This window comes from Botryllus schlosseri, chromosome 8 (assembly GCF_051294905.1).
Source record: "Botryllus schlosseri isolate E-star chromosome 8, Bs_hap1, whole genome shotgun sequence".
Lineage (NCBI taxonomy): Eukaryota > Metazoa > Chordata > Ascidiacea > Stolidobranchia > Styelidae > Botryllus > Botryllus schlosseri.
In genome coordinates, this window is record NC_137243.1 from 12,191,790 (window position 1) to 12,215,991 (window position 24,202).

The 24,202-nt window shown below is 38.3% G+C and overlaps 1 protein-coding gene across 2 annotated transcripts in view; it reads right to left on the reverse strand.

Moving 5' to 3' along the window:
• The window catches only part of LOC145445383 (cadherin-related family member 2-like), a 48,267-nt gene extending 24,378 nt beyond the window's left edge, over positions 1-23,889 (reverse strand). Inside the window, exons 1-19 of one of the 2 annotated variants that reach the window (XR_013916986.1) lie at positions 23,715-23,889; positions 20,623-20,816; positions 16,680-16,739; positions 15,408-15,497; positions 14,618-14,704; positions 14,279-14,395; positions 12,620-12,769; positions 11,513-11,707; positions 10,335-10,462; positions 9,691-9,796; positions 9,459-9,614; positions 9,079-9,237; positions 7,199-7,263; positions 6,938-7,108; positions 6,214-6,283; positions 5,450-5,540; positions 4,065-4,246; positions 1,111-1,200; positions 394-513 (exon numbers count right to left, since the gene is read on the reverse strand). Coding sequence is in view for 1 of the 2 variants with exons in the window: in XM_080323573.1 (XP_080179699.1) it covers positions 394-513; positions 1,111-1,200; positions 4,065-4,246; positions 5,450-5,540; positions 6,214-6,283; positions 6,938-7,108; positions 7,199-7,263; positions 9,079-9,237; positions 9,459-9,614; positions 9,691-9,796; positions 10,335-10,462; positions 11,513-11,707; positions 12,620-12,769; positions 14,279-14,395; positions 14,618-14,704; positions 15,408-15,497; positions 16,680-16,739; positions 20,623-20,816; positions 23,715-23,796 (2,313 nt within the window). In the remaining variant the exon portion in view is untranslated. The remainder of the gene's footprint in view (positions 1-393; positions 514-1,110; positions 1,201-4,064; positions 4,247-5,449; positions 5,541-6,213; positions 6,284-6,937; positions 7,109-7,198; positions 7,264-9,078; positions 9,238-9,458; positions 9,615-9,690; positions 9,797-10,334; positions 10,463-11,512; positions 11,708-12,619; positions 12,770-14,278; positions 14,396-14,617; positions 14,705-15,407; positions 15,498-16,679; positions 16,740-20,622; positions 20,817-23,714) is intronic. The other variant, XM_080323573.1, reaches the window with a different exon arrangement.
• Positions 23,890-24,202: the final 313 nt, after the last annotated feature.

The window sequence follows — 24,202 nt, forward strand, 5'->3', positions numbered from 1 at the left end:
CATTATATCTGTGCCTGACTGATGTCGTGGATAAAGAAGGTATAAATAGACGGTTTAACCTACATTTTTGCCAAAAAAAGCAGTTTATTGAGCAGTTAATTCCAGATATAGATAGGGTTTCTGGTTTCTCATGAAAATAAGCTCTTCTCGCTGACCCGACATTATACCATCGATTGGCCATGTATACAAAAGAAAATCATATGCCTAACATTTCAAGTGTCATAATGATAAATATGATTACAACAGCTTCATCAAAATTACAACCCACAAACAACTAATAAAAGGAGTGCTTGCGCGAATAGAATTTCAACACCACAACGTTGCAGGGCGAAAGACCTGGCATTGTGATTTCAAATTAGAGTATTAAATTTGGATTACTGACTGCTTACTCACCTGCAAAACTGACTCCCCATCTTCAGACAGTCCCATCAAAAAACTATCGGCAAACTCGTTATCCACAGTGAACGTGATTTCGTTGTTCGTTTCACATTTGTCGCCATCAGAAGCAAACACCTGTTTGGGTAAAACAGTGACTGCATCAGAATTTACTGGAAAAACTACACCCTACAATGGACCTGTGATTGATATATATATATATATATATATATATTACACGATGTGAAGATTAGTAAATATTTTTCAAGAGCTGGATGCTTGTTTTTCAGAATATTATCCAGCGATTCGTATACTACACTCTTGAGTCATAATGGGATTAAGATTCAGGTTTATAGCTTGGCACATAATAAAAAACTCCAAAAGTTCGAGTATATATTTTTGACACAAGCGCAAGTACCATTATGTCAGGTAAAATTCACCGAAATACTTATTAAATTATGACATTGCGCATTGTGATATACTGTCGCCTATCGATTGCTACTTCACATCTACGGTATTTCGTGCTACAACTTTTGGATGTTGGATATGACCGATTGAGTCCTTAATTATAGCTCACACAATCTAAACGCAAATTCTCGCTGATATAACATCGGTACTCCAAGAAATTAACGAATGGTATTTGAATCGATATAATCACTATTTGATCTTGATTTGAGTATACTAATCACTGTGCCCAGCATTAACTGATAGATACATGCAAACGGTAAAACATACCTTAGCTACAGCAGTACCCTGTGATGTACCCTCATTGACACTTCCATTGTACATTGAATCATTGAATATGGGTGCATGGTCGTTGACACCCTGGAAAGGATATAATATTGACGAGCAAGAGAAAATCGGGGGGTACGATATGTATTGTGGGATTATGCCTATACAATATCTAGATCAGTGGTTCTCAACCTTTTTCACCTCGCGGACCGGTAAAATTTCAAAAAATGTCTGGCGGACCGGTGCACTTCGAAAATTGAAATGAAGCCAAAATGTAAAGTATGCAACCGTTTTTTGCAATTATATGGTGCTAGAGCAGTGTTTCTCAACCCCGAGTCCGCGAGCACAGGAATTTCAAGTAACATAATCGGACACACGTTGACAGATTGTCAACCTGGTATTTCCTCGTGTTTTTCAACCTCAAGAAACGATCATGGATCCTGATTTAGTGGTCTCAGTACATAGTTTTAGATTGAGAAGTCGAAAATCCACGGAAATGTCAAAATTGTCAATGTGTTCTTCCAATTCCGATATGATTTCAAACATGTAATTGACGGACCTACGGGGCTCGTTCACTTTCGGACCGTAGTCATTACAGCCTTACGGAGAAAATCGCTTTTTGGTCCGAAAGTGCATGAGCCCCGTCCTGGTCCGGTTTCGTCAAATTCCAATTTGAGAATTAGGCTGCGTGATTCGCAAAATACCTATTTTGAAATGTTAGTAACCTTAATAGCTGTGATAAAAATTGCATAGATACCTCAAATATGTGATTACCGTTGCTCAACTGGAATAGTGCTGGTGGCTTTTCTGGTTTCCCTTATCAAGAATTAACGGCACCATAAGAAGGAGAAAGAGTTGGTATACAAATATTCCATTAATGTATACAGCTAATTGTCTGTGTAACGTCTTCTGTGTATTGTAGAATTTGATTCTCTCTTATCCCTTTATTATGACTACCGGAGTACCGGTACAGCTGACTTTGGCCAGCTACCGTTCCTTTTTATTATTGCATTGTTACGTCCAACTTTGCCAGTTTGGATTTCGTTTGAATCTCTTTCCATATGCTTCTTATTGTGCCGTTATCTCTTGTTGTTAAGGGGCATACGAAATGCCTTCAAGTTAATAAATTATACAGCAGTGAATGTAGTTTTAAAAGCAATATTAGAGAGAGATACCTCAATAAGCGATGTTTCGCCGCGTATATTTCAAACGCAACAACAACGAAACAGCACTACAACAAATTGATCAGCATTCCAAGCAATATTCGTTCTTCTGAGATTTTTTGTGTCTTGGGCAAACCAGTTGGTTGCAAGTATCACAGGTAAAACCGGCATGTTTTGCACATCTGTAGCATCTTCCTGGTTTGATACCAAACATGCCAGGCATAAACCCCTATTATCGCCAACTGGAAATTTTCAAAATGCCCTATACATTCATGTCCGAGGTAGCCTAGTGTTCAAATTGTGATAAGCAATTCTATCATGGTCAAAGGGCTGTTCAAAAATAACCTTTTTTCCTGAATCTTGCTGGTTACTTGATTAAATCGTTAGGTTGCCTCTACAATTTTGGTCGGATTGACTTGAGGTTAGTACGAATGGACTCGGAATTTAATGCTGAGTATTCACTATTCACAATTCACGTACCGAATATGCCAGGTACAAACCCCTAGGACAGCTCTTCATACACACGTATGAAAGACCGTAACTGCCGCACCCCAAACCCCATAATTGGGAGGGCGAGCTCGAAGGGGGACCAAAACTATATTGTGCGCCGTGGGCTTTAACCGGCCACGCCAACTCGAACCAAGCACCTTGCCGTGCTACCTTACTCATTGCCCACTTCTATTAGACGCACACGCTGCTCTGGCAACTACGAATACAATGTGTGCCGCAGGAAAACACCTTGCAGCAACTATACCGGCCATGTGGAAATCTGGGCCGCAAAAGCACTTCGTTAGCCCACCCCCAAAAACGTTGGTCTTGGTCTCCCACAGGGCGATAAGCCAAACTTCCAGGGGATTCACCCCCAGACCCTGCAGGTCGGTGGATGTTTTCACCTGTAGGCTATTTGTGAGCACATTCATTCTACTCGGCGCAAGCAGATAGTTTATGTAGCTTAATCGCGGCAATACCGAATATTATCGATCATTCATGACCGAATCGGTTTTCTTGCTGCCGAATTTTTGGCACACCCTTCGGAGTTCCATGTTAGCCTATACTTCATTAGGGGTTGGTACGTCGCGGCGCGGTAATGGCTGACGCCGAAATGCCTATTTCTATCATCCATGCATATATTTCGGAGAATGGCACCTAATAAGCAAGACATTTAGGGACACTAAATCGTGCAAAACGCGAAAAGAAATCGAAAAATGCTGGAAAAAGTTTCAGAAAAATACGCTATGATTTAGGTTCATTTGCAAAATAATTTTGGGCACTTTTCAAGCTCGACTCCACTCCAATTGGGCGGTTTTAGGTGCCCCAGTTACGGTCCTACACAAAATGAATCAATTGAAAACGAATGATCGCGCAAACTGCGCTGTTTAGCGATGAGTCAGCTCGTACCTGTTCTGTACTTGTCGCTCGTCAAATAACACGTCTTGAACTTTAAGTTAAATCGAACATGTTTCAAGCCCTAATGTTACCTCACGAACTTCTGAATTATTTTAAAATTTGATGTTTTATTTATTCTATCAATGGACAAGCCTTCAACATTACATCTTGAAATTGAAGTATAAAATTGTAATATACCTCGCGGACCGGCAGGAATGTCGTCGCAGACCGGCGGTTGAGAACCACTGATCTAGATCCCAAAATTATTTTACAATCCAACAAAAAGGGAAATATTCTCTGAGCATCTTTATTCAACTCGAAAAAATTATGTATTGATATCTCGAGGGTATGAGAGTGCTGGAAAGGCTAAGAAACACTGGCTTAGAATATAGATAAGCATCAATTTACCCGAAGAAAAATAGTAATTGTGGCATTACTGCTCTTCGAAGGCGAGCCTTTATCGCGCACGGAAACTTCTAATTCAAATTCGATGATGCCGTTGGAACAATCTCCAGGCAATACTTCCGCATCCAGCGGCACCGTGGGTGTGATCGATGCACGGATTACCCCACCGCTTCCATCTGAATCTTCTGTAAAAATATTTTCATCACATCTATCAGTTATGTAACAATCGGCTTTGGTGCAATTGACGAGAGATTACAGAAATGTTTAGTTTGTTCATAGCTGGAAAATCTTTTAAAATATTTCTTCATGTTTGCATAATCACAAATATACACACATCATATTTCTGCATCGTAACATTGACTGCAATAGTATATACCTATTGCGTAACCCCGGAGACTTGATTGAAGTGTTTGACTTATGCATGACTGATATTGACATCCAGCCACTTTCTCTTGGTTGCGTTTTCAAATAATTTTTGAAGTCAATCTCAACGCCAACGATACTGTAAGAAGTGCTATTTTTCTATACATCCTAATCCTCCATCATTATCATATGATAATAGTCGATAATGTTGAGTAAAGGCTGAAGACTGAGCACAGACCAACCTCGGATATTCTGTGAATACATATCAAGGGATGCATATATATATATGTATGTGTTGTGTACTTAGATAGCTTCATTAACAGTTATGTTGAGTGCAATTTGAAAACGCAACCGCGGTTGCAATATATAATATGCTTCAATTTCAGTAAGTCTCAATTGCACCGAAATCTATATTATGGATAATTCTAACGGCTTCTTTTGAAAAAACAGTATGACTTTGAATATAATGGTCTTCTCTTTTACACCCCCACAATATGATAGAATAACTCAATTGCCGTCAGACGTTAAACAGCATAAAAATTACCTATTAATAAATCCTTGAGAAAAAGGGATTCGTCCTTGGAATAACATGCGTGATTTTGGCGTGAATCGAGCAATGAACTCGAACACATGCACAGTTATACACATTTGACAATGGGGGCTGTAGTAGCATATGGCGTACTTTCTGTAATCTTGAGACAAAATTGACAAATTGACATTTGAAAGCATAAAATTAACAAACAAGTATTGGTACACTATTGGATGACACCAGTAATACTTACAAGACAAAATTTCATGACCAATTTCGGTATGGAAGGCAGTAAAAATCAGCACAGACCAATGCCAGCTTCTTTGTATATTCGGTAAGAAGTTATAATTCAGATCAGCACAGGCCTATGTACAGTATACAAACTCGACTTCGGTAACAATAAACCCTTTTAAAATACTGATCCTTTTGGATTCGCCAAAAAACAAGCATGTTTCATCTAACAAATGAACACACCTAACACACCAAACGAACATACCAATAATCTGAAATCTACTGTTGACTTCCGGATCAGCAAAGAAAATTTCCATTTTACTGTTGTTGGTTGACGCATCATCGGAATCAAGAGCCTGAGAACAACGAATGCAAATAACACAGGGACATGCAGCACGAAAAATATTGGAATTGATTTCAAATTGATTGCCTATTCCTGCGATGTTGCGGCCTAAATACCGCTGCTATGTGGTGATGAAATTCAACTGTTCATTAGGTGTTAACAGATTATATTGATTTGATATGCTTCAGTAAACTTGGTGGTGGAGCTGTTAACAAGAAATACTAGAGGCTTTTCAGTGTGAAACGTTCAGAAATGAGACGTGGGATATTGATAAAATCTTGAAAATACATTGGGGATCGCTGAAAACTCTTCTAAAACGAAAGCTGGCATAAAGTAAGCGATAACAGGCGCTTTATTATTTATATTGATACTATATTAAAAAAATCAACTCCATTAAAATGTCGTTCACTTCTGCAATGAGTTTCAAAATATCCGTGTTCATGTCTATAGAAATTTAAAAAATGAAATACTGTTGGGATATCGGTCTACATCTAAAATGAAGATATTTCTCATTAACCAGCGACTGTAGCAAATGTAGAATACGATACACATATTAAAATCAATAACAGTCAAAGATCTTTCATACGTACAGAACATCGAGGCTGAGCTGACTACAATCATCCAAATCATATGGCATAGTGGCAAATTCCTTTAATCACATACTTTGAAAGAATGTGCCGACTCACCTCGACTTCAAGCGGATCAGGGCTAGCATCATTCTCATCCCAGTTTATGATATACTGTGTTTGCAAAAATCTGAAGGATCCAGTAATCATGTCATGGTTGGAAATTTGCAAAATCGGGCAGTATCATTTTATGAAACTTGAATAACTCTTATTCAAATGCTTCTACTTTTTAACAGCCCACAAATACCTATACTTACTTAAGCGGTTTCGTCATTGGACTAATTCGTCAATTTCATAGCCATAATTTTTCTTGCAACATCTCAACTTTTGACAATTAGACAGTAATCTCACAGTTAAATCAACACATCAACTATCAGCATGATTATAAGACAGTAACTTGTATAAGTCATGAAAATCAGAAAATTTAGAGGTTCAATCGCAAAATATATAGCCTACGAGTTGCATTGTCCTAAACTACTTATTCAAACTAAATACCTCATTTATATTCAAACCACTTCCTTTCAGCTTTCCAGATCGTGTCTTTCGATATGAAAACTGCTATTCCACTTTAGGCTGGTCCAGAAATATTTTAGCATAGCAACCTTACCATTATGCAATATTTGCCTCAACGAGTAATAAATCAAATTGTTATTTCAAAATTAGCTGCTATCTCATTATCCACTACCGATAACAGTACAGTGTGAGAAACTATCCCCACACTAACAAGATTAAGCTTAGGAAATGAAATTTCGGGAAATTACTAGTTAGGGATTTATCAACTCACTCCGGTGTCTGGTCATTAATATCAGTCAAGGTGACTGTCAGCTGTGTTGTGTTTATAAGTCCTCCGGTGTCGGTAGCTATGACTGTCAAAAAATACTGAGCCCGCGTTTCTCTGTCAAGACTGCTGCCCGGTGCTACGGAAACTTTCCCTGTACCTTCATCAATTCTAAATCTGTTGTGCGGATAGAAAATATTCTGTGTCAATTCCTGCTATACCGTCACATGACAGAATTACATGAATTATCAGCAAAGTGTTGCGTACCCAGAATTTTCAGGTTGGAGACTGTAATGAATTATTGCATTTTCTCCGCTGTCCGCGTCATCAGCCTGTCGAAAAACGGTATGGTTTTTGTTACTTTGAAATTAGGAGACATGAGTATTGAGTATCATGTGGTCAAATGTGGTTATCACAGTAATTCTATGTTGTTCATCTCAATAAATGCTCAGTGTAAATTTGAACTTGTAACATAAAAAAGAGTGAGTATTCATTCAATTTGATTTCATATCACAGAAACACCACATGAACTCAAGAAATATAGCGAACAAGCACCGGAGACAAGTTTCACATTATTACCAGTCCAAAATAGGTGGCCTCTACAGTTATGCCGTTGCACGACATTTGAGCATGTAACACATTGAAATGATACTTGATTATGCGATGCTTTGACAATGTAACTTTAGAACTTGAGATTGTAACTTAATAACCCCCAAAATACTTCAAACCTAGTCCTAACTTGAACCCATTAGCTAGAGCAGGGGTGGGCAAACTTTTGAGCTCGCGGGCCGCATTCAACATCTAAATCCATTCGCGTGCCGCACTATATATAATTGAGATTATAAACCAAAACGCACTATTGGTATTTGATTATGTAGTGAGGACATGGAGATAATATATGTGATTATTTAAAACAAACCAAACATTGCTTTGATGATATCGTACGCGCGTAAGAAACATAGTGGCGAGATTTCATACGCTGGTCAGCCACAACAACCAATTTGTCAAAACTATAGCGATGAAAGTCGGCTGTCCCGATTCTTGGAATAGGATTGAAATTTAAATCTGTGAGCAGCGATCTGCTCATAAATTTACTAATACCACTTTTGGTTCAGTTCCAGGACACACAATGCTGACATCATCATAGCCATGTTAGCATCAAACACACTTCTACTACGCGTAGATAAAATATAAATACCCCTATTCTACGCGTACCGAGAACAAATCTTCCTAAGACACGCGTGACTCGTTTTTTTTAAGCACATCACTGAAATAATTACAACTGGAGTGGCCAATCTGAAATATCACTCTTGATCCGAATTATGTCAATCTCACTTAGGATTTCTGTGATGTTTAGCAGTTGAAACCTTTCAAATTGCCTGGGCCTTGAGATTGGGCTGTCGCGTCAGAAATTAAACATAAAAAATAATATAAAAAGTATTTACCTTAGAACAGTGGTTCCCTGACTTTTTAAGACATGCCCCCCTTACGATGGTGAAAGATTTTGCCCCCCCCCCCCCTTATCCTCATATCACAAAACGCAACCAGGATGCAAGCAAACTTAACGGATAGTTTGATAGCATGGAGGTTACGACTGTGGATGATAGATTTTTAAATATGAAATTCAGACTAGATGCAGAGCAATAATTACGAAGTGAATGACAACGGGATGTGGGAAGTGGGATGCAAATGCCGCGAAGAGCGAAAAAAATTTCGGTTGAGCTCAGCTTTGCGCCCCCCTCAGATGCTTTCACGCAAGAGGGGCGCGCTCCCCAGTTTGAGAACCACTGTCTTTAAATTATCACGGTGAAATATACTAAGAAAAAGTTTAATCAGGTCCCTGCATTAATTCGATTTTTGGTAAGTATTTTAACAATATTTTTAAAAAGTTTCTATGGATACTCGCGAGCCCCACAGAATGATGTTGCGGGCCGCATGCGGCCCGTGGGCCGTAGTTTGACCAACCCTGAGCTAGAGTGACGCATGCTCCAATATCCATTGTCCCGTTGTCCACACACGAAATATGCAGTCAGATAAATATATAACTAGAATTATTTAACAACCGGTGTGTAAATTATGTAATCGATGTGAAATATACATCTAACATTAACAACACACATCAGCACAAATTAATCTGCAACACATACCTTGATAACCGTGACCATGTAATCCGATTTCGAATGCTCAGGGATGTCTACTTCGACATTAGTTGTGATGAAATTTGGAGAATTGTCATTTTCATCCGTTAAAGTAATAAGCATTTGTATCGTACTCATAATAAGATTGTCGACATCTTTCGCTGATATCTGAATGGTTATATTCAACAATTATAGCAATCATGACACCTGGTTTTCCTTGATTTACAACGAGTCGTGATTGGCACAGAAAATCAACTGCAATTCCTTCAAGATTAAGTTTACATAAGGAATGAAAAACAAAAATATCTATGTATTATGTAAGCACTCATATCTCAAAGCTATAATAAGCATATATCAAGTTAGGATTGAAATGATAATGATCTACTGACTTCAAAATTGAGATTTCTTTTTGTTTCATAATCCAATTCTTCATCACTTTTGACTTTCAACGAAAGACTGGCTTCGGATATAACCTTTTCGGATGATAATTCAAAATACCGCCCATCGTCACCGATGATTACCAGATCAAATGCAGCATTGTCTCGCTGAAGAAGCAAATGGTTCAAGGTAAAAAGAGTTCCAGTTATCATTTAATATCATTCCGAAATTTGACTTTCTCACTTGGTCGTTATCTTTCACATAAATCAATAAATCAGGGATTGTGCCTCTGGTGCTTTCACTGATGGTAATATTGTATCTGGCTGTCGGGCTTTGAAAAGTAGGGTCACTGAAATTCAAGCAATATAAGTAGGATTTTCAGATAGATCAGTTCATTATTGTGCATTTGGAAAATAGTTCTGTACATTCTGGATGAGTAATGGTAGGTTAATGTAAGATCCAATCTTTGTTGCTGACATTACCGAAAATCCAGACTCACGTAAGTAGGATGACACAAATAACTCTTATGAGAAGGATAGAGCCTTTCGGCAATAGCTTCATCCAAAACATTGGCCGAGTCGTCGTATTAAAAGTAACTTTCAGGCTAACAGGGTTCAAAAAGAGTATTAGATCCTGGAGTGTTTGGACACACCCCCTGCATATGCCAATGCCAGTAACACACATTCATCGATTAAAGAGATTGACATGAATATAGTGGTCTGATCTTGACCACTACAATTCTGAACTCCTCGCGGACCGGCTCCAGTGCACAGACCAGAGGTTGCCGGCCACTGTAATAACCGACTGCAAATACGATCACATCCCCAAAATGCAACTTAATCAAAGACTATTGGATTGGAGATTATACTATATTCGGCATAACGTACCTGTAAAATACCGGTCCGTTGTCATTGATATCTTCCACAAAAATTGTCACGATGACACTACTAGATTGCGGGCCAGGAAAGTCATCGAACGCCGGTTCTGAGAAGTCCCCTGGTTTTATTTCAGTAGCCTGGAACACATCGAGAGGGCTTCAGAAATAAATTCAGGCAGTATCAAAACCGCCAAGTGTAATTTGCAACTGTGGAATTGATCGTAAAATGGGAACCAATAATTGTATTGCATGCCACAAAATTACGTAGCACATCCCTGCAACTCATGTATTGGGTTGTAATACTTCAATAAACGACGTCTCACGACTCTTCCTTCTGGTTGTGATGACAATTTTACTTGTAATCATAGAAACTTTTCACTTCAAAAAGTTGGATTTGGTAATCATTAAGCTGTTGACCATATGTACTGCTGAAGTAGTCGTGATATGAAAACACCACAGCGAACATTTGTGTCGTAGAGGTTTTAGTCACTGAAACATATGAATGGCCGATATCCGACTAATGCTCATGAACAATTTGAGACGCATTGAAGATGGAAAAAAATTGAATTCGTATGCGACGATCAACACATTTTGCACATAAAGTGATTTTTTATCAAACATACAATAACTCATTATTCGAATTGGGTATCGTGTGGCACGTGATTGAGGATTTATTATAGAGGAAATCCAAGCTCTGCATGTGTGTGGATTAGTGAAATGAGCAAAAACCAGTGACACAGACTTGTAGACAAATATTTTTAAGCAGATCCGAGTTCTAATATTTCCATTGACTTGGCTTAAACATAGCAAATATACAAAGAATTAGAGGCAGGCTGGAACAAGCACACAATACCAACTCGTTGAACCTATTCTATAAATTACATACTTAGATATTCACATTGAACCAAACTAAGATTTCATTACTTTATAGTTTACACAACAATTATTATCTCATTCCATCTCAGGTGTATCAGCTGTGTCAGGGTGTCTGTGATGTATTTGCAGTTGTCATAAACGCTACATAAAAATTTAACTTTTGATTGCATTGTACAATGTACCTAATTCTAGAGAAATCAAGGCTTTGTATTGTTAATACGATGTTATAGGATTATTTACTATGACTCTATGAGACGTCACTATAGCATAAATACCAATAAATGAAGTAAATCAATGTTGACAATATCTTACTGTTACATTCAGGGTATAAAACCCATCGGACACTCCATCGGATTCCCTATCAATTTTGCTGCCATCTCTCACAGCTAGTATCCCGGATTCATTGCCGATCGAAAAGATGTCATCATAATTGGACAGTGTATACTTGATAGCCCATCGCAGTCCATAATCTCCGTCATTAGCCTCGACGGTCAACAGTTCGGTTGACTGAACATGCAAGATATGAAATTTAGGTTTCAATGTCAATATCAGTACAGTCTAACTGGGATCTCATTTTATCTGCAATCATGATATCTGAAATGACTGTGCTAAACATATGAGAGCATACTAAAGAGGTCTTTTCACTTTCTTCAGTAACGTGGACTAACGGTTCTCGACCACTTTCTGATCATAAACCACCTGACACTGTTCATCTGCTCCTGCATATCAACAAGTCACAGACAGACTTGATTCAAAACGAATTGAAATGAAACGACTTTACAAACATCACATTCACATTCAAACATTCCTTATTTTTTTGCATTGCAGTCAACTCATAGTTTGGAGTTGGAGGATTATACACCAGCCTCCTTACAGCCTAAACCTCAACAAAACACTACCTCAGTTACTTTTAAACCTCTTCACACCAAGCTCACCAAGCGGACTTCTGGCACACCTAATGCAAGGTTCTTAGCTTACATGTATCTGCTATTACAACCTGGAAATCTAGTTGGTTTCAAAATCAACCCAGTGAGCAGATTTAACCGAACTTACAAACTTACTTAGCAATAGCAATAAGGATGTCACAAATGTCACAAAATGGTAGCCTGCACATATGAATGCTGTTCAGAGAATCAATACACCTGGTAGGAAGAAAAGTGGCTGCATGTCTATCTTACCCTAATTATTATTTCTTAAAATTCTTGACGTGACACAGTAGAAAGTTCCCACATAAGTCCGGCGGTACACATACCACCGGTTGGCAACCCCAATAGATTAATTCAAAACATCCTTTCTGTTAAACGCTAAAAAATTACATCACCTATTGTAATAAAATTGTCAAGTGGAACCTGCGTCACTAACAGGGCGCATCTACTTGGAGCAAAGAAATACATACAAGCAGAAGAGCAAACATCTTACATCGTCGGCATTTTCTTCTACAGATCCGGAATATTGACGTGAAGTGAATTCGGGTGGGGTATCAGGACCGTCATACACATTGAGATAGACAGCTGTTTCGGCTGATAGACTTTTAAGGTCCCCACATTCAACAGATACATCTCCCCTATCCTATATTAAAAAAATAATTATTCACATGCGGTTTTCAAGAAACACAAGCAATTGTCAAACTGTAGATTACTAACTTACAGATAGATGCGCAATTCAGTCATCACTCATCATGCTTGAATCCCAAGGGAGGTCCACTGCTGAGCCAGCTAATAGCAGTATACTTGGTAGTCCTGTAGCTGGGGACCTGAGCGCTCAAATTTAATTATACTGGTCTTGATCGAACGCCAGTGTTGCACTGACTCCGAAAATACAAATTAAGATATGGTCAGGGTAATGGAACCACCCCGAAATAGCTGTCAAAGTCTGAAAATCATCATTGCTCCGAACAATCGATCGACATAATTGATCATTATTATGGTCATTGTGTTGTGACGCTTCGGTTGTTAGGAACAAACAGCTTTGATGTCTATTGCCCCGACCAGATTTTAATCTGTATTTTCGGAATCAGTACAACACTACATTTCGATTAATACCAGTTTTATAAAATTTGAGCGTTCGGGTTGCCAGCTATAGGACTACCAATTATGTTGCTTTTAGCTGGCTCAGCAGTAGACCTCTCTTGGTATTCAAGCGTGACGACTGAATTGCGTATCCATCCGTAAATTAGCAATCTATAGCAGTGGTTTTCAACTGCCGGTCTGTGGTAAGTTTTCTGCTGGACCACCAGATATATTCGATTTCTATATTTAAATTAAAAAATGCAGGTAGTTGGGCGCTTTTCCATTAATTAGAGAAATAAAACATCAAATTTTAAATTTATTCACAAGTGTGGGACGTATTTTGTATGGCGTCTCAACAGAGAGTTCATGGTCTACTTTGGGTGCGCGTCACAATATTTTAAGTGTTAAAAAAAACTGTTTAAAAGTAGCCTACTAATCATTTCAGACAAGTTATATGGGAAGGCTACTGAGACTTTTAAACTGATTTCGTTAAATTCCGACAGTCCAATTAAGCGAGGGCAGTATAATAGAGGCTATAGCAAATATCCAAGTCTCATTTCCTTTAAAAGACACCGAACAATTACAATCATTAGGCCTACTTTGCGAGCTTCGACTTGCAGAAATATCAATAGAACCACGTATAAATATCTACCATCAAAAAAGCATCAACTAAGTTGCATGCGTTTGTCTTCATTAAATTTAGGGTGAATTTCGGTTTTTGAAGGTTCACCAGACCACAACATTTGTTTTGGAGTTTTACCGGTCCACATGGTCAAAAAGGTTGAGAAACCCCGATCTATAGCCAAACTAAACTTGCGAATCAACCAACGGTCGATGAGAAACTTTGTTTCAGAGATCAGTAAAAAAACGGCTTCATCATTGGTTTATTAGCAATTTTTATCAATTCAATACACCACAAAATGCGACACAATGAAAAGATAGGAAGGTGTCGAAGCGACTTGAAGTAGTCTATGGAATCAGACACCCACCAGCCAGTGCGAAATAAAATGACTAAGATTCTGTTATATTAATATCACCATATTTAATGCATACCAATAAGACATCTTACCTTGGCAGTAAGGACGCCAATATAAATCGGACTTTTTTCATAATCTAATGTTTCGGTAATGACCACATTTGTCGGTACAGCAGTGTTTGAAGTAAGTTCGAGAACACCCCTGTCTTCCTGAAATATTTTTAAAATATTCATCACTTACAGTTTCACCTCACAATTATTTGGAGTCACCATAACATTGACAAGGTCATCCAACGGATTTACATTACTCACCGAATGTTGATTACCAAACATGCAATTCGCTTCAGAAGTGGGCAATTACGGGTATATATGATTCTACATTCTGCATTCTGCAAATGCATTTGGAATTTTTCGATATAACGCAAGACTCACTTGTAGGAACATGTCAACATTGCTCGCAAATTGCTGGTCGGCATCTGTGGCGTCCACTTGCCCAGCTACAGTGCCAGCTTCTGAACCCTGAGATTAATTCAGCAATGCTTGTTACTGGTTAATAGATATTTTACTATACAGGATAGAACAGTAAAACAGATATTAAAGTATCACGATTGATTTGTACATAAATGAGCAAGTTATATATTTGTCTGGTTATGTGCAGGCTACTTTATCAGATTTTAATGATGCTAAATTCATTGCTTCATGACTGGGACGGGGGTAATCGAATCTTAGCAGATTACAATCAGACTTGAATATCCACACAAAGATCGAATCGCTCTTTTTTAATATTCACTCCAAATAATGAAGCGAAAATACCGGTACTGGGTCTACTTCAAAATTCGGGTGTCTGATGAATGAATACGGTCATGATTCGAATAGTAGTTCTTAAAAAATTATTCGAATCCGTTTGAAATAGCTGATGCGAATTGCCTATTCCACTCTATAACTCAGCGAACATCCCAATAATGACTACCGGTAAATATTTTGTGTATCAGTATTTATGAATATTCATATGTGAGCATCATTTTCTGTGTGAATTTTTAATTTTCATTCAGTTTACTGCGATTCAAATATTTATATGTATTTTATTATTGAACGTAATATTAGATCATTATAAGTTTATTCTAGCGAACTGCAATCTACTAATCTAACGGCATGTACAAAGATCCATGCAAATGATACAGAATTCATCTGATTAAGACATAAATGAGACAAAGTGCAATACTTCATGGAGATAAAATATGTATGGTAAGCCTTGAAAAATTGGCTCATTGTCGTTTTCGTCTTGCAGGTTCACATTGATTGTTCTTTGAATCTGTTGAAAGCAAAAAAATCAGACTCATGATACATTCTAATAATACTAGCTGTGACTTTATTGATAATATCCTCCACAGCAGGGATGGGAAAACGTTTTAGCCATATGTCGCATTGAGAATCTAAATTTGTCAGGCTGATATGACGTTTAATCAGTGCGGAGCAGTTCCTTCAAGTGCTGATGTGAAGATTTCAGCTTGGAAATCTCAGCGGCATTTTCTTGGCTAAACTGCAGTTATTGTTAAGCCTTTGCAATACAAATGGAAGAGCCATATTCACCATTGCACTCATTATTTCTGGCGAAGCGTTTCTGAACTCGATTCAAGAGTTCAATTGGAAATTTCTAACCCTGTAGTGCCACCTTTGCCTAAATTTTCCAAGTCTTGAGTATACCATAAGGAAAGAAACAACACGTAAACAACACGCATATTGTTAATACCCGATAAAATGCATCGATTTATCGAGGTAAACCTCTAGCAGAATGGCGAAACGCATGTGCATGCGTGCAATCATTAAAGAGCTGCCATCAAAGGCTGAAAGAGCTGCATGTGGCTCGCGAAATATTTTTCACAAAATTAAAAATAATATTCCATGTTGTTGCTTGCGGCCGTAATTTTCCACCCTTCCCTGCATAGTAGGCTTGTGACCTTTACGGTATACATATACCATAATTGATTACCAAGTAATCTCGATTCTAATCAAATACCATCGTCAAACAAATACAGCCACATGCAAAAATAGCTCTAGAATGTGGAGTAGCTATTTCGACTTATAAATCATAATTTCAAACATTACCACGGTTAAATGTGCATAAATCATGAAGCTAGGGATTGCAGCGAAGATACTCCTTTGCTAGGATCGGGAGCAAAAATTTGTAATTTACAATTTCAGATGAAAATACATCAGCCCAAGCTTTGTCAACAAAAGGAGTTCGTGTACCATCTTAAAATAGTACATTGACTGCTCTCTTATTTGAGATCTCATTTCATGCTGGTGACGTCGTATTTCGAGATACGGTTGTTGATATACAATGTTCTTTCCAATTCTCTACTAGTTGCTGACGATTACCCCTGACGAGTGGCAGCCGAAAATATTCGGGTTCATTTCAATATGAGTATACTATTCAATTGTATATTGAAGTTCTGTACCTCCAAGAAGCTCTTTCAATTTCAGATTTACGCACCTTGTCATTCACATTGTCAGCATCAGCAGCAACTTCGGTTACCTCATAGGAAGCGACAGTCTGTAAATAGAACAGGTATCGCAAAACATGTTTGAAGTCACATTTGACTGTTGAAATACATTTCTATTCCAATTTAGACAAGATTTGACACAATCCATATAAACAATTCTCACAGCAGTCGATGGACTCCTTCGGCACAAGAACCAGTTTCACATATCCATGAAAACCAGATGAAAAACTCAGGGCCGAGGCCAATTCTTCTACTCAGTAACGATTCTCTACTCAGCAACGATTTCGATACTTGACTCGCGTCAAAAAGTATACTCGCACTCAAATGCGTCCGAATCGGCACTCAAATCTAAGTCAGCGCAGCACCAGACTTAAGTGTCAATTTTCAAGGTCGAGCAGCCTACTGCAGGCAACACCCGCCAAATACAGGAGTACCGGTACTGTCGTATATGGGTAAAACGCTATTTCGTGATGTGAGGAGTGAGGTTCTGCCGAGCGAATGAAATCAGTGGCGCTTGGACGGATGTTGTGTTTAAAATTGTATTTGTAATTATCTTGTGTACCCTTTCGACTTCTTGTAGTACGGCATATCTCGGTATACCGGAATGGTAACTTCTGCAGTCTTAATGCGCTAGCATCAAGTTCTGTCAAGTGAAGGAGTGAGATCGCACTTGGGTGGATTTTGTTCAATATGATTTTATTATACAAATTTCATGTCAACTGCGTTTTGAAATTTATAGACACAGAAATGACGACATAGGATATTGCGATCGTCGAGCAAAACCGACAAGTTTTGTGCTGCTGCTAGCACTCGAGTTTAACGCTACTGGTACTTTACGCATGCTCTTCCCACAATTAAATAGATCAGCTGAACAGACATCTTGAACAGACCCCCATGATTAACCTCAGCTGATAGAGTTCCTGGTAATATCAGTGTGGGATGGAGTGACAAACCTTCAAGCCAATCTAGACGATAGCAGCAATAAGCTACTGGAAACAAGAAATACTGAATATTTAAGGGGGAAAATGTCGGGTGGGTCTGGGTATTTCGGAAGTTGAATGGTACAGGGGCAAAGCAAATGGTTCAAAAGAGGAGCTTCAATTGGAAAGAAATCCAGGAAATATGTTAATTTTTCAATTTGTTTTCACGATAGTGATTCATTCTTTTGTTCTTTCAGGCCTACACTTACGTGTTCGCCTGCTGTGAAACTTCTGTGGGGCATAGGAAGTTCTTGGTACCTTCAAAGATTACTAATATTTCTATTGGGCAATCTACAAATGGTCTGGATGAGGTAAAGCAGTGAGAGCGACGTCTACATAGGTTTTGGGACGAAATAGCAAGAAAACCGTCTCGTTGTCATGACAAAATCGTCCATGCGTGACTAGTTCAAGGCCAAAAAAATCTGGCAACGCAATTTTGGAAAATGACAGCGTGAAATCGATACTTAACTAAGCAGAGAGAATTGGCGCGCACTTAACGTTGAGTATCGATCGATACTTAGTTGAGTGGAGATACGCATTTGAGTAGTACTTAGTTGAGGAAAAGAATTGGGCTCCACCCTCAAACTTGGAACATGCTAGGGATCAACTAACCCCCCCTAATCATAGAGTTACGTTTTCCTATCCCATATATCACTTTTCAGATTGTGTGGCGATGAACATTACTCTACCGGCTTAGATGGTAAAGCCATGGAACATTATATTTAGATTGCCCTAATATTACCAAAATTGTATTTGAAGCGCATAATTTTCTCTACTTGATCATTGCGACATGAAGAAAATCCTCAATGAAGACTAAAGGTAGTTGGTCAGACCTTAAATTAGCAATTTAAATCACCATAGAATGATGCAAATACTGTATAGTTTCCTCCGATACCAGAGCATTATTTGTTGTATAATCTACAATAGTGTTTGACTATGTATAGATTACTAACTTATGGATAGATGCGCAACTCGAGTCATCGCACTTGGACGCCAAGAGGTTTACTGCTGAGCAATGGTAAGAGCAGTATAATTGGTAGTCCTAAAGCTGGCAACCCGAGCGCTCAAATTGAATAAAGTTGATATCATTGGAAAGCTACTGTCGCGATAATTCCGAAAATATAGTATAAATCGGGTCCAGGGAATTGAACCAGCTCGAAATAACCTTCTAAATTTGAAAATCGGCATTGTTCTGAACAATTGCACCGACGCAGTACAATGAGCATAACAATGACCTTCATGTCTCTACCATTTTTACGAACAATGCCGATTTCCAGATTTTGAGGGCTATTTCAGGGTGGTTTCATTGCCCTGATCAGATTTTAATGTACATTTTAGTGATCAGCGCGACAGTAGCTTTCGACTGATATCAACTTTATTCAATTTGAGCGCTCGGGTCGCCAGCTATAGAACTACAAATTATGCTGCTTTTACATTGCTTAGCAGTAAACCTCATTCGGGATCCAAGCGGGAGTCACGTGCTGTGCACCTATCCCTATCCGTATATCAGTTATCTATAGTTTGACACGCTTAATTTAAAAAATCTGCCTATTGAAGACTAAAAAACAATCCATTTTTCTCTCTCAGGCTTTCAGAGCTCCGAAACTTTCATCAACTTGTAATGGAAGGAAATGGTCCGAATTCATTCGAGAGTATAATATTAATCAAGTATTCAGCACACACTACGCTCAAATACATATAGACATGGGGTTCCCACCCTGTGGGCACATTACAGTGATAGTACAGCAAATTTTCATATCATTGCTGTTGTATTTTCCATCAACATATCATTTTCAATGTCGCTTTTCAACAACGCTCGTTCTGAAGACTAAGCAGAGTAGTGTCATGGACATTTAATATGACATGTAGCTGACTCTTCCGATCACTAAACCAGCAATTAAGACATTGACAGAGCAAAAACAAGCTCAACCGTAACATTAAATGGATATGTGATAAATAATTTATGTAGCCTACTACTGGTATCACGTTCGTTGTGCATTCTATTTACATCTATCGGTTAAGGTATAAACCAGTTTCTAAATAAAATAATTATTTTCATTTTTTCCGTAGGTTGAAAAAACAGAGGGACGACTGATTATTGAACTTTTTCAAAAGGGGCCACAGTATACAAAAGGTTGGGAACCCTCGATCTAGTTCTAGACAATAGAATATTTTATGAACCTATTAGAATAGTACTAGCTAGACACTAGACAGATATTCATACGCAATAGCTTTTCTATTACAACCTTGATGTAAGAATACTCTGGATAGTTGTCAATGACATCAATCAGCATTCAAGGAAGTTTTCACAGTCAAAGCTCCAACAGGAAAACATGCAAGTGAGAGACAACGACTGCTGCCGAGTCGGGAGTCGCAGTTACAGTCTTATCAAATTTCCTCAAGATCAGGGGTCACAAACTCAAAATTTGCCAATTTCCGAAAAGGGGCAATTTTCCAACTTGGTAGGAGCCGTCAGCCATAAAAACCAAGCTATATCGAACAGCAAAAGTTCTATGATACTCCTGCGTTACGCGATACACAGTTTCTATAACCTAATTTCGTCCAGAATGTGTTCTGGTAGGCTACATGCGAGTTGGTGACCCCTGCTCTAGATGGACCTGGAGTAGGAGTCACAGAAATTTTGTAACACCGGAGTCAGAATATGTTAAAATGCTCCAACTGCTTTAAAATCGAGCCGTATGTTCTCAAATGCTACTAAAAATTGCCATTGCATTTCCAGAAGTTATCAAGGTACACATAGGTAGAGTGGATTTACAGGAATGTTGTACTCCAAATTTGGTGAAGAAAATAGTACAAAACGGCGTTTTTAAAGTTTCCTGAGTCGGAGTTGGAGTTGGTGGGCTATATTGAAAATGTCTGAAGTCGGAGATGGAGTGGGTAGTAAAGTGAACCAACTTCACAGCCCTGCAGAAAACAAACAAATCTCAGATACCTCGCGGTTAAGATCTTCTTTTGCACAAACACGACCAGTACTTGCGCCATTATCCGGACACATTTCAAAGTTCACAGAATCCACATTAGAGATTGAATATACAATGGTTGGGCCAGTGGCACTCATTACGTAAGCCTCTTCACCAGCCTTCACATTTTCACACACTGTTCTGATATTGATGTTTTCAGACCAATCTGAACATAAATGAGGATCTTTCAGGGTTTTCAACATTATGAGAAAAGACGCACTATATCAATAATATTTTACGATATATGGGTAAAATAGTAATCTCGAAAACAGCAATAGTCACAATAACGAGGTACCGTATTCAAAATAGCGAGTTATTCAAACTAACGAATCAGAATTCGACTTGGATTGGGTTACAGGTACGGTTAGCTTCTGTTAGGGTTTGGGGCGAGGTCAATTTAAATGGATTATAGTTGGGGTGAAGGTTAGCTTTTTTACGATCAAGGTTTGGGTTACCTTGAATATTTTGAATGACCCGACATAACAGGGGTTCACAAAGTGAAAGAAAAGCGACTCAATGCTTAACTAATTCTAGCCTCGGAAAGGTGAAAAGGAAATTTGGGAACCACTGAGCTGTAACGCTACTCTGTTTTCAGTGTTTTGCCACTCCCTATCATATCACAGCACTCAAAGTTTAGAGATTATCTAGATATCGCGATCTCTATCTTGATTGGCCGGCTATTATGACACTCTGTTTTGAATTCATTGCTACTTCTGAATGCCTCACTATTTTCACACTCACTGAGGTCTTGAATGCGAATGATTTGGTATATGGACATATAGATAGATAGCAGTTGTTTTTAATCACTAGGCTATTGATGGAATGACTGAAAACTGTGATGTGAGCGCAATAGGATCAGTGCACTTCTCCTATCGGCATTACCACATGTGTGACATGTCGTCAATATATTATATTTTTATGTGGTAAAAAAAATACATACATAAAGCAATGGATGATTATAATTTTTGTCTTCTTGCCACCGCAAATTGAAAACGTATGACTGTTCATGTCAAAGTGGTCGATAGCAGTCACTGCAGTTCATTCCCTTTCATCAATATGATTGACTCCATATACAATTTCCAGGAAATGTGGTTCAGGTGTTTTGAATTTATAAAATTATTAATGAAACTGATACCTTACTGTTACTAGTCGAGTAGTTTGATCTACTTGTACTACTTGTATGAGCATGATAGCATAGTAGCGCGTTCCCTGCCTAGTTTCATTGTGGAAGACCTGAACGCAAACCTAGGTTGAGACCACTGTTCCCTCTGAGCTGCACACGTTCACGGCCGCACACTGCTTTTAAAATCGCCACGCACAGAAAAACGTGTGGCGAGCACAAGAAAGCAGAAGTGATGACCTTTTTATATTTTAATCACTAAGCACTGTTGTCCAAGGGACCACGCAGTGAGTTGGTGAGTGCGCGCAGACTCGTGAAAAATTAGAGGGAACATTGGTTGAGACCATAAAAATTGTTATTCAGAAATTCCTTGCTCAGGTCAGCACAATATTGGTATGCTGGTAAAAAGCAGAATACCACAGTTGTAGTGTTGCAGGCAGTCACCTTCAAAATTACCAGACTTCTAATTAAGCATTTTCCAAAGGAACCTATTATTAGGGATGGTGTGAACCTCTGAAAGGTTCAGGTTCGTGTGAACGCTAACCGTTTTGAAAGGTTCTGTGTGAACGCGAACGTGAACCTCATGACGTCATATTGCTAATTCCAACCCTACATATATATTAATGTACAATGTCCATGTACAAGTACACGATACCTATAGTGACAACTCGGGCCACTTTATGCCGCAATGCTGAAGTACATACTGACTTTTTAACCATCGCCAAATGTAGGCTATCAACTGGAGCAATCCAATGATATAATAATCCCATAAATTCAATGTCTTCCGTCGCTTGGCCAACAATTTCGATGAGAACTTGCAAGGGAATATAAGCTTACGCCTAAATGTTTAGGCCAGACCGGACAATACATTTGGCGTCTGAGTATTGCTGCATTGATATTGAGCAGAGTGAAAACGGGTTTCTATACTTGCTACCGATATTATCCCATTAACAAGTTATACAGGAGTAGCTAACACCCCAATCACACAGATTTGGTTTTTATGATACAATAAACATATCAAATCAAAATTGACCCCATATAGCCTGCTAGATTTTTTACATTAGACAACGATGTATTCTTTACATAATTTCATTGATTGGTAGAATAAGCATCATTCGCGGACTATACATAAATATAGCGTATCTCGCTCTTGATGTTGTGTGATTGTGGATCAAGCTCACAGCAGAGTCCCTGAACATCCACAAATGGAAAACTGGATATTTCGAGCAAACTTTTGTAACAAAGCAAGTAAAATTTTTGAGATTGGTAAGGTGCATGCTCGTCTAGCGTTGATTATTTATGCTGCCAGCACATGCATATAATAGCCCGCAGTTGAAATGCAAAGAATTTCAACCAAAGATATTATAATGACGTGGAAAATAACAATATATGAAAAAGGTGCAGAACCTACCAAGGTTCATTTGTGACCTTGAACCTCAAAATTTCTGAGGTCCACATATAGAACGCAAAAGTGAACCTCACGTTCACACCATCCCTACCTATTATGTATTAGTAGTTTATGGCTGGTTTTGCACAGTCATGGAGCAAAATAGCTGCTATATCACAATAATGGAATGTGCTTAGGAATATCAGTCACCTTGCACAAGTCATAGCGACGCCCTAACGTAATTGTAACATTTAACATGGGCGATTACCAAATCAATTACCGTACTTAAACTATATCCATAATCTAAATTTGAATTTGTTGTAAGTTTATAGAACTACTACTACTGGAATCAGAATGTATATTTGGCTAGACTTCACTTGCTTACATCTACTGATAGTGTACTTATGGAATTCAAGATGCCATATGTCTCGAAATATTTCTTGTTTATAATTACCATTGTAAATTAGATGTTTATGTTCGGCCATGGATCCCAACTAAGACATCAGACCTCTTCCATTGAAACAATATAATTAAATCATATAAAAATTATAACATACTTGGCTCCAGACCATATGCAAATCGTGATGTGGAAAAAAGCAAAACTGACACTGCAAAAAGCAACAGTCGATTTTCGATCATCCTCCGAAAGCAGCTCCGTAAGCAGTTCCTCGGTTATAAAATTTCTATTTACAATAGCTACAGGATAAAATATTCAATATTCGGAACTGTATTATTAAAACAAAGGTTTATAATAACATCATAGCATTGGAGAAGTGAAACATTTGCAATATTCAACAACAAAATGTTGCATTGTGGCATCCTAACCATCGCACCACTTTAATAAAGTTAATAAAGTCATGTTCAATGCTCCCTTTGCTAAATCACAAACCACTTACAGAAACCTGCATTGATCTGAATCTTCCAAACTCATAAAGAGACATCTCTACATCAAATTGTCTTGCAGATTGTTTGTAAATATGTTTCGCTTAAAATAATCGCACTAATTCCTAAATTAACATCTCACTGGGAAGCATTGAGAAATGTG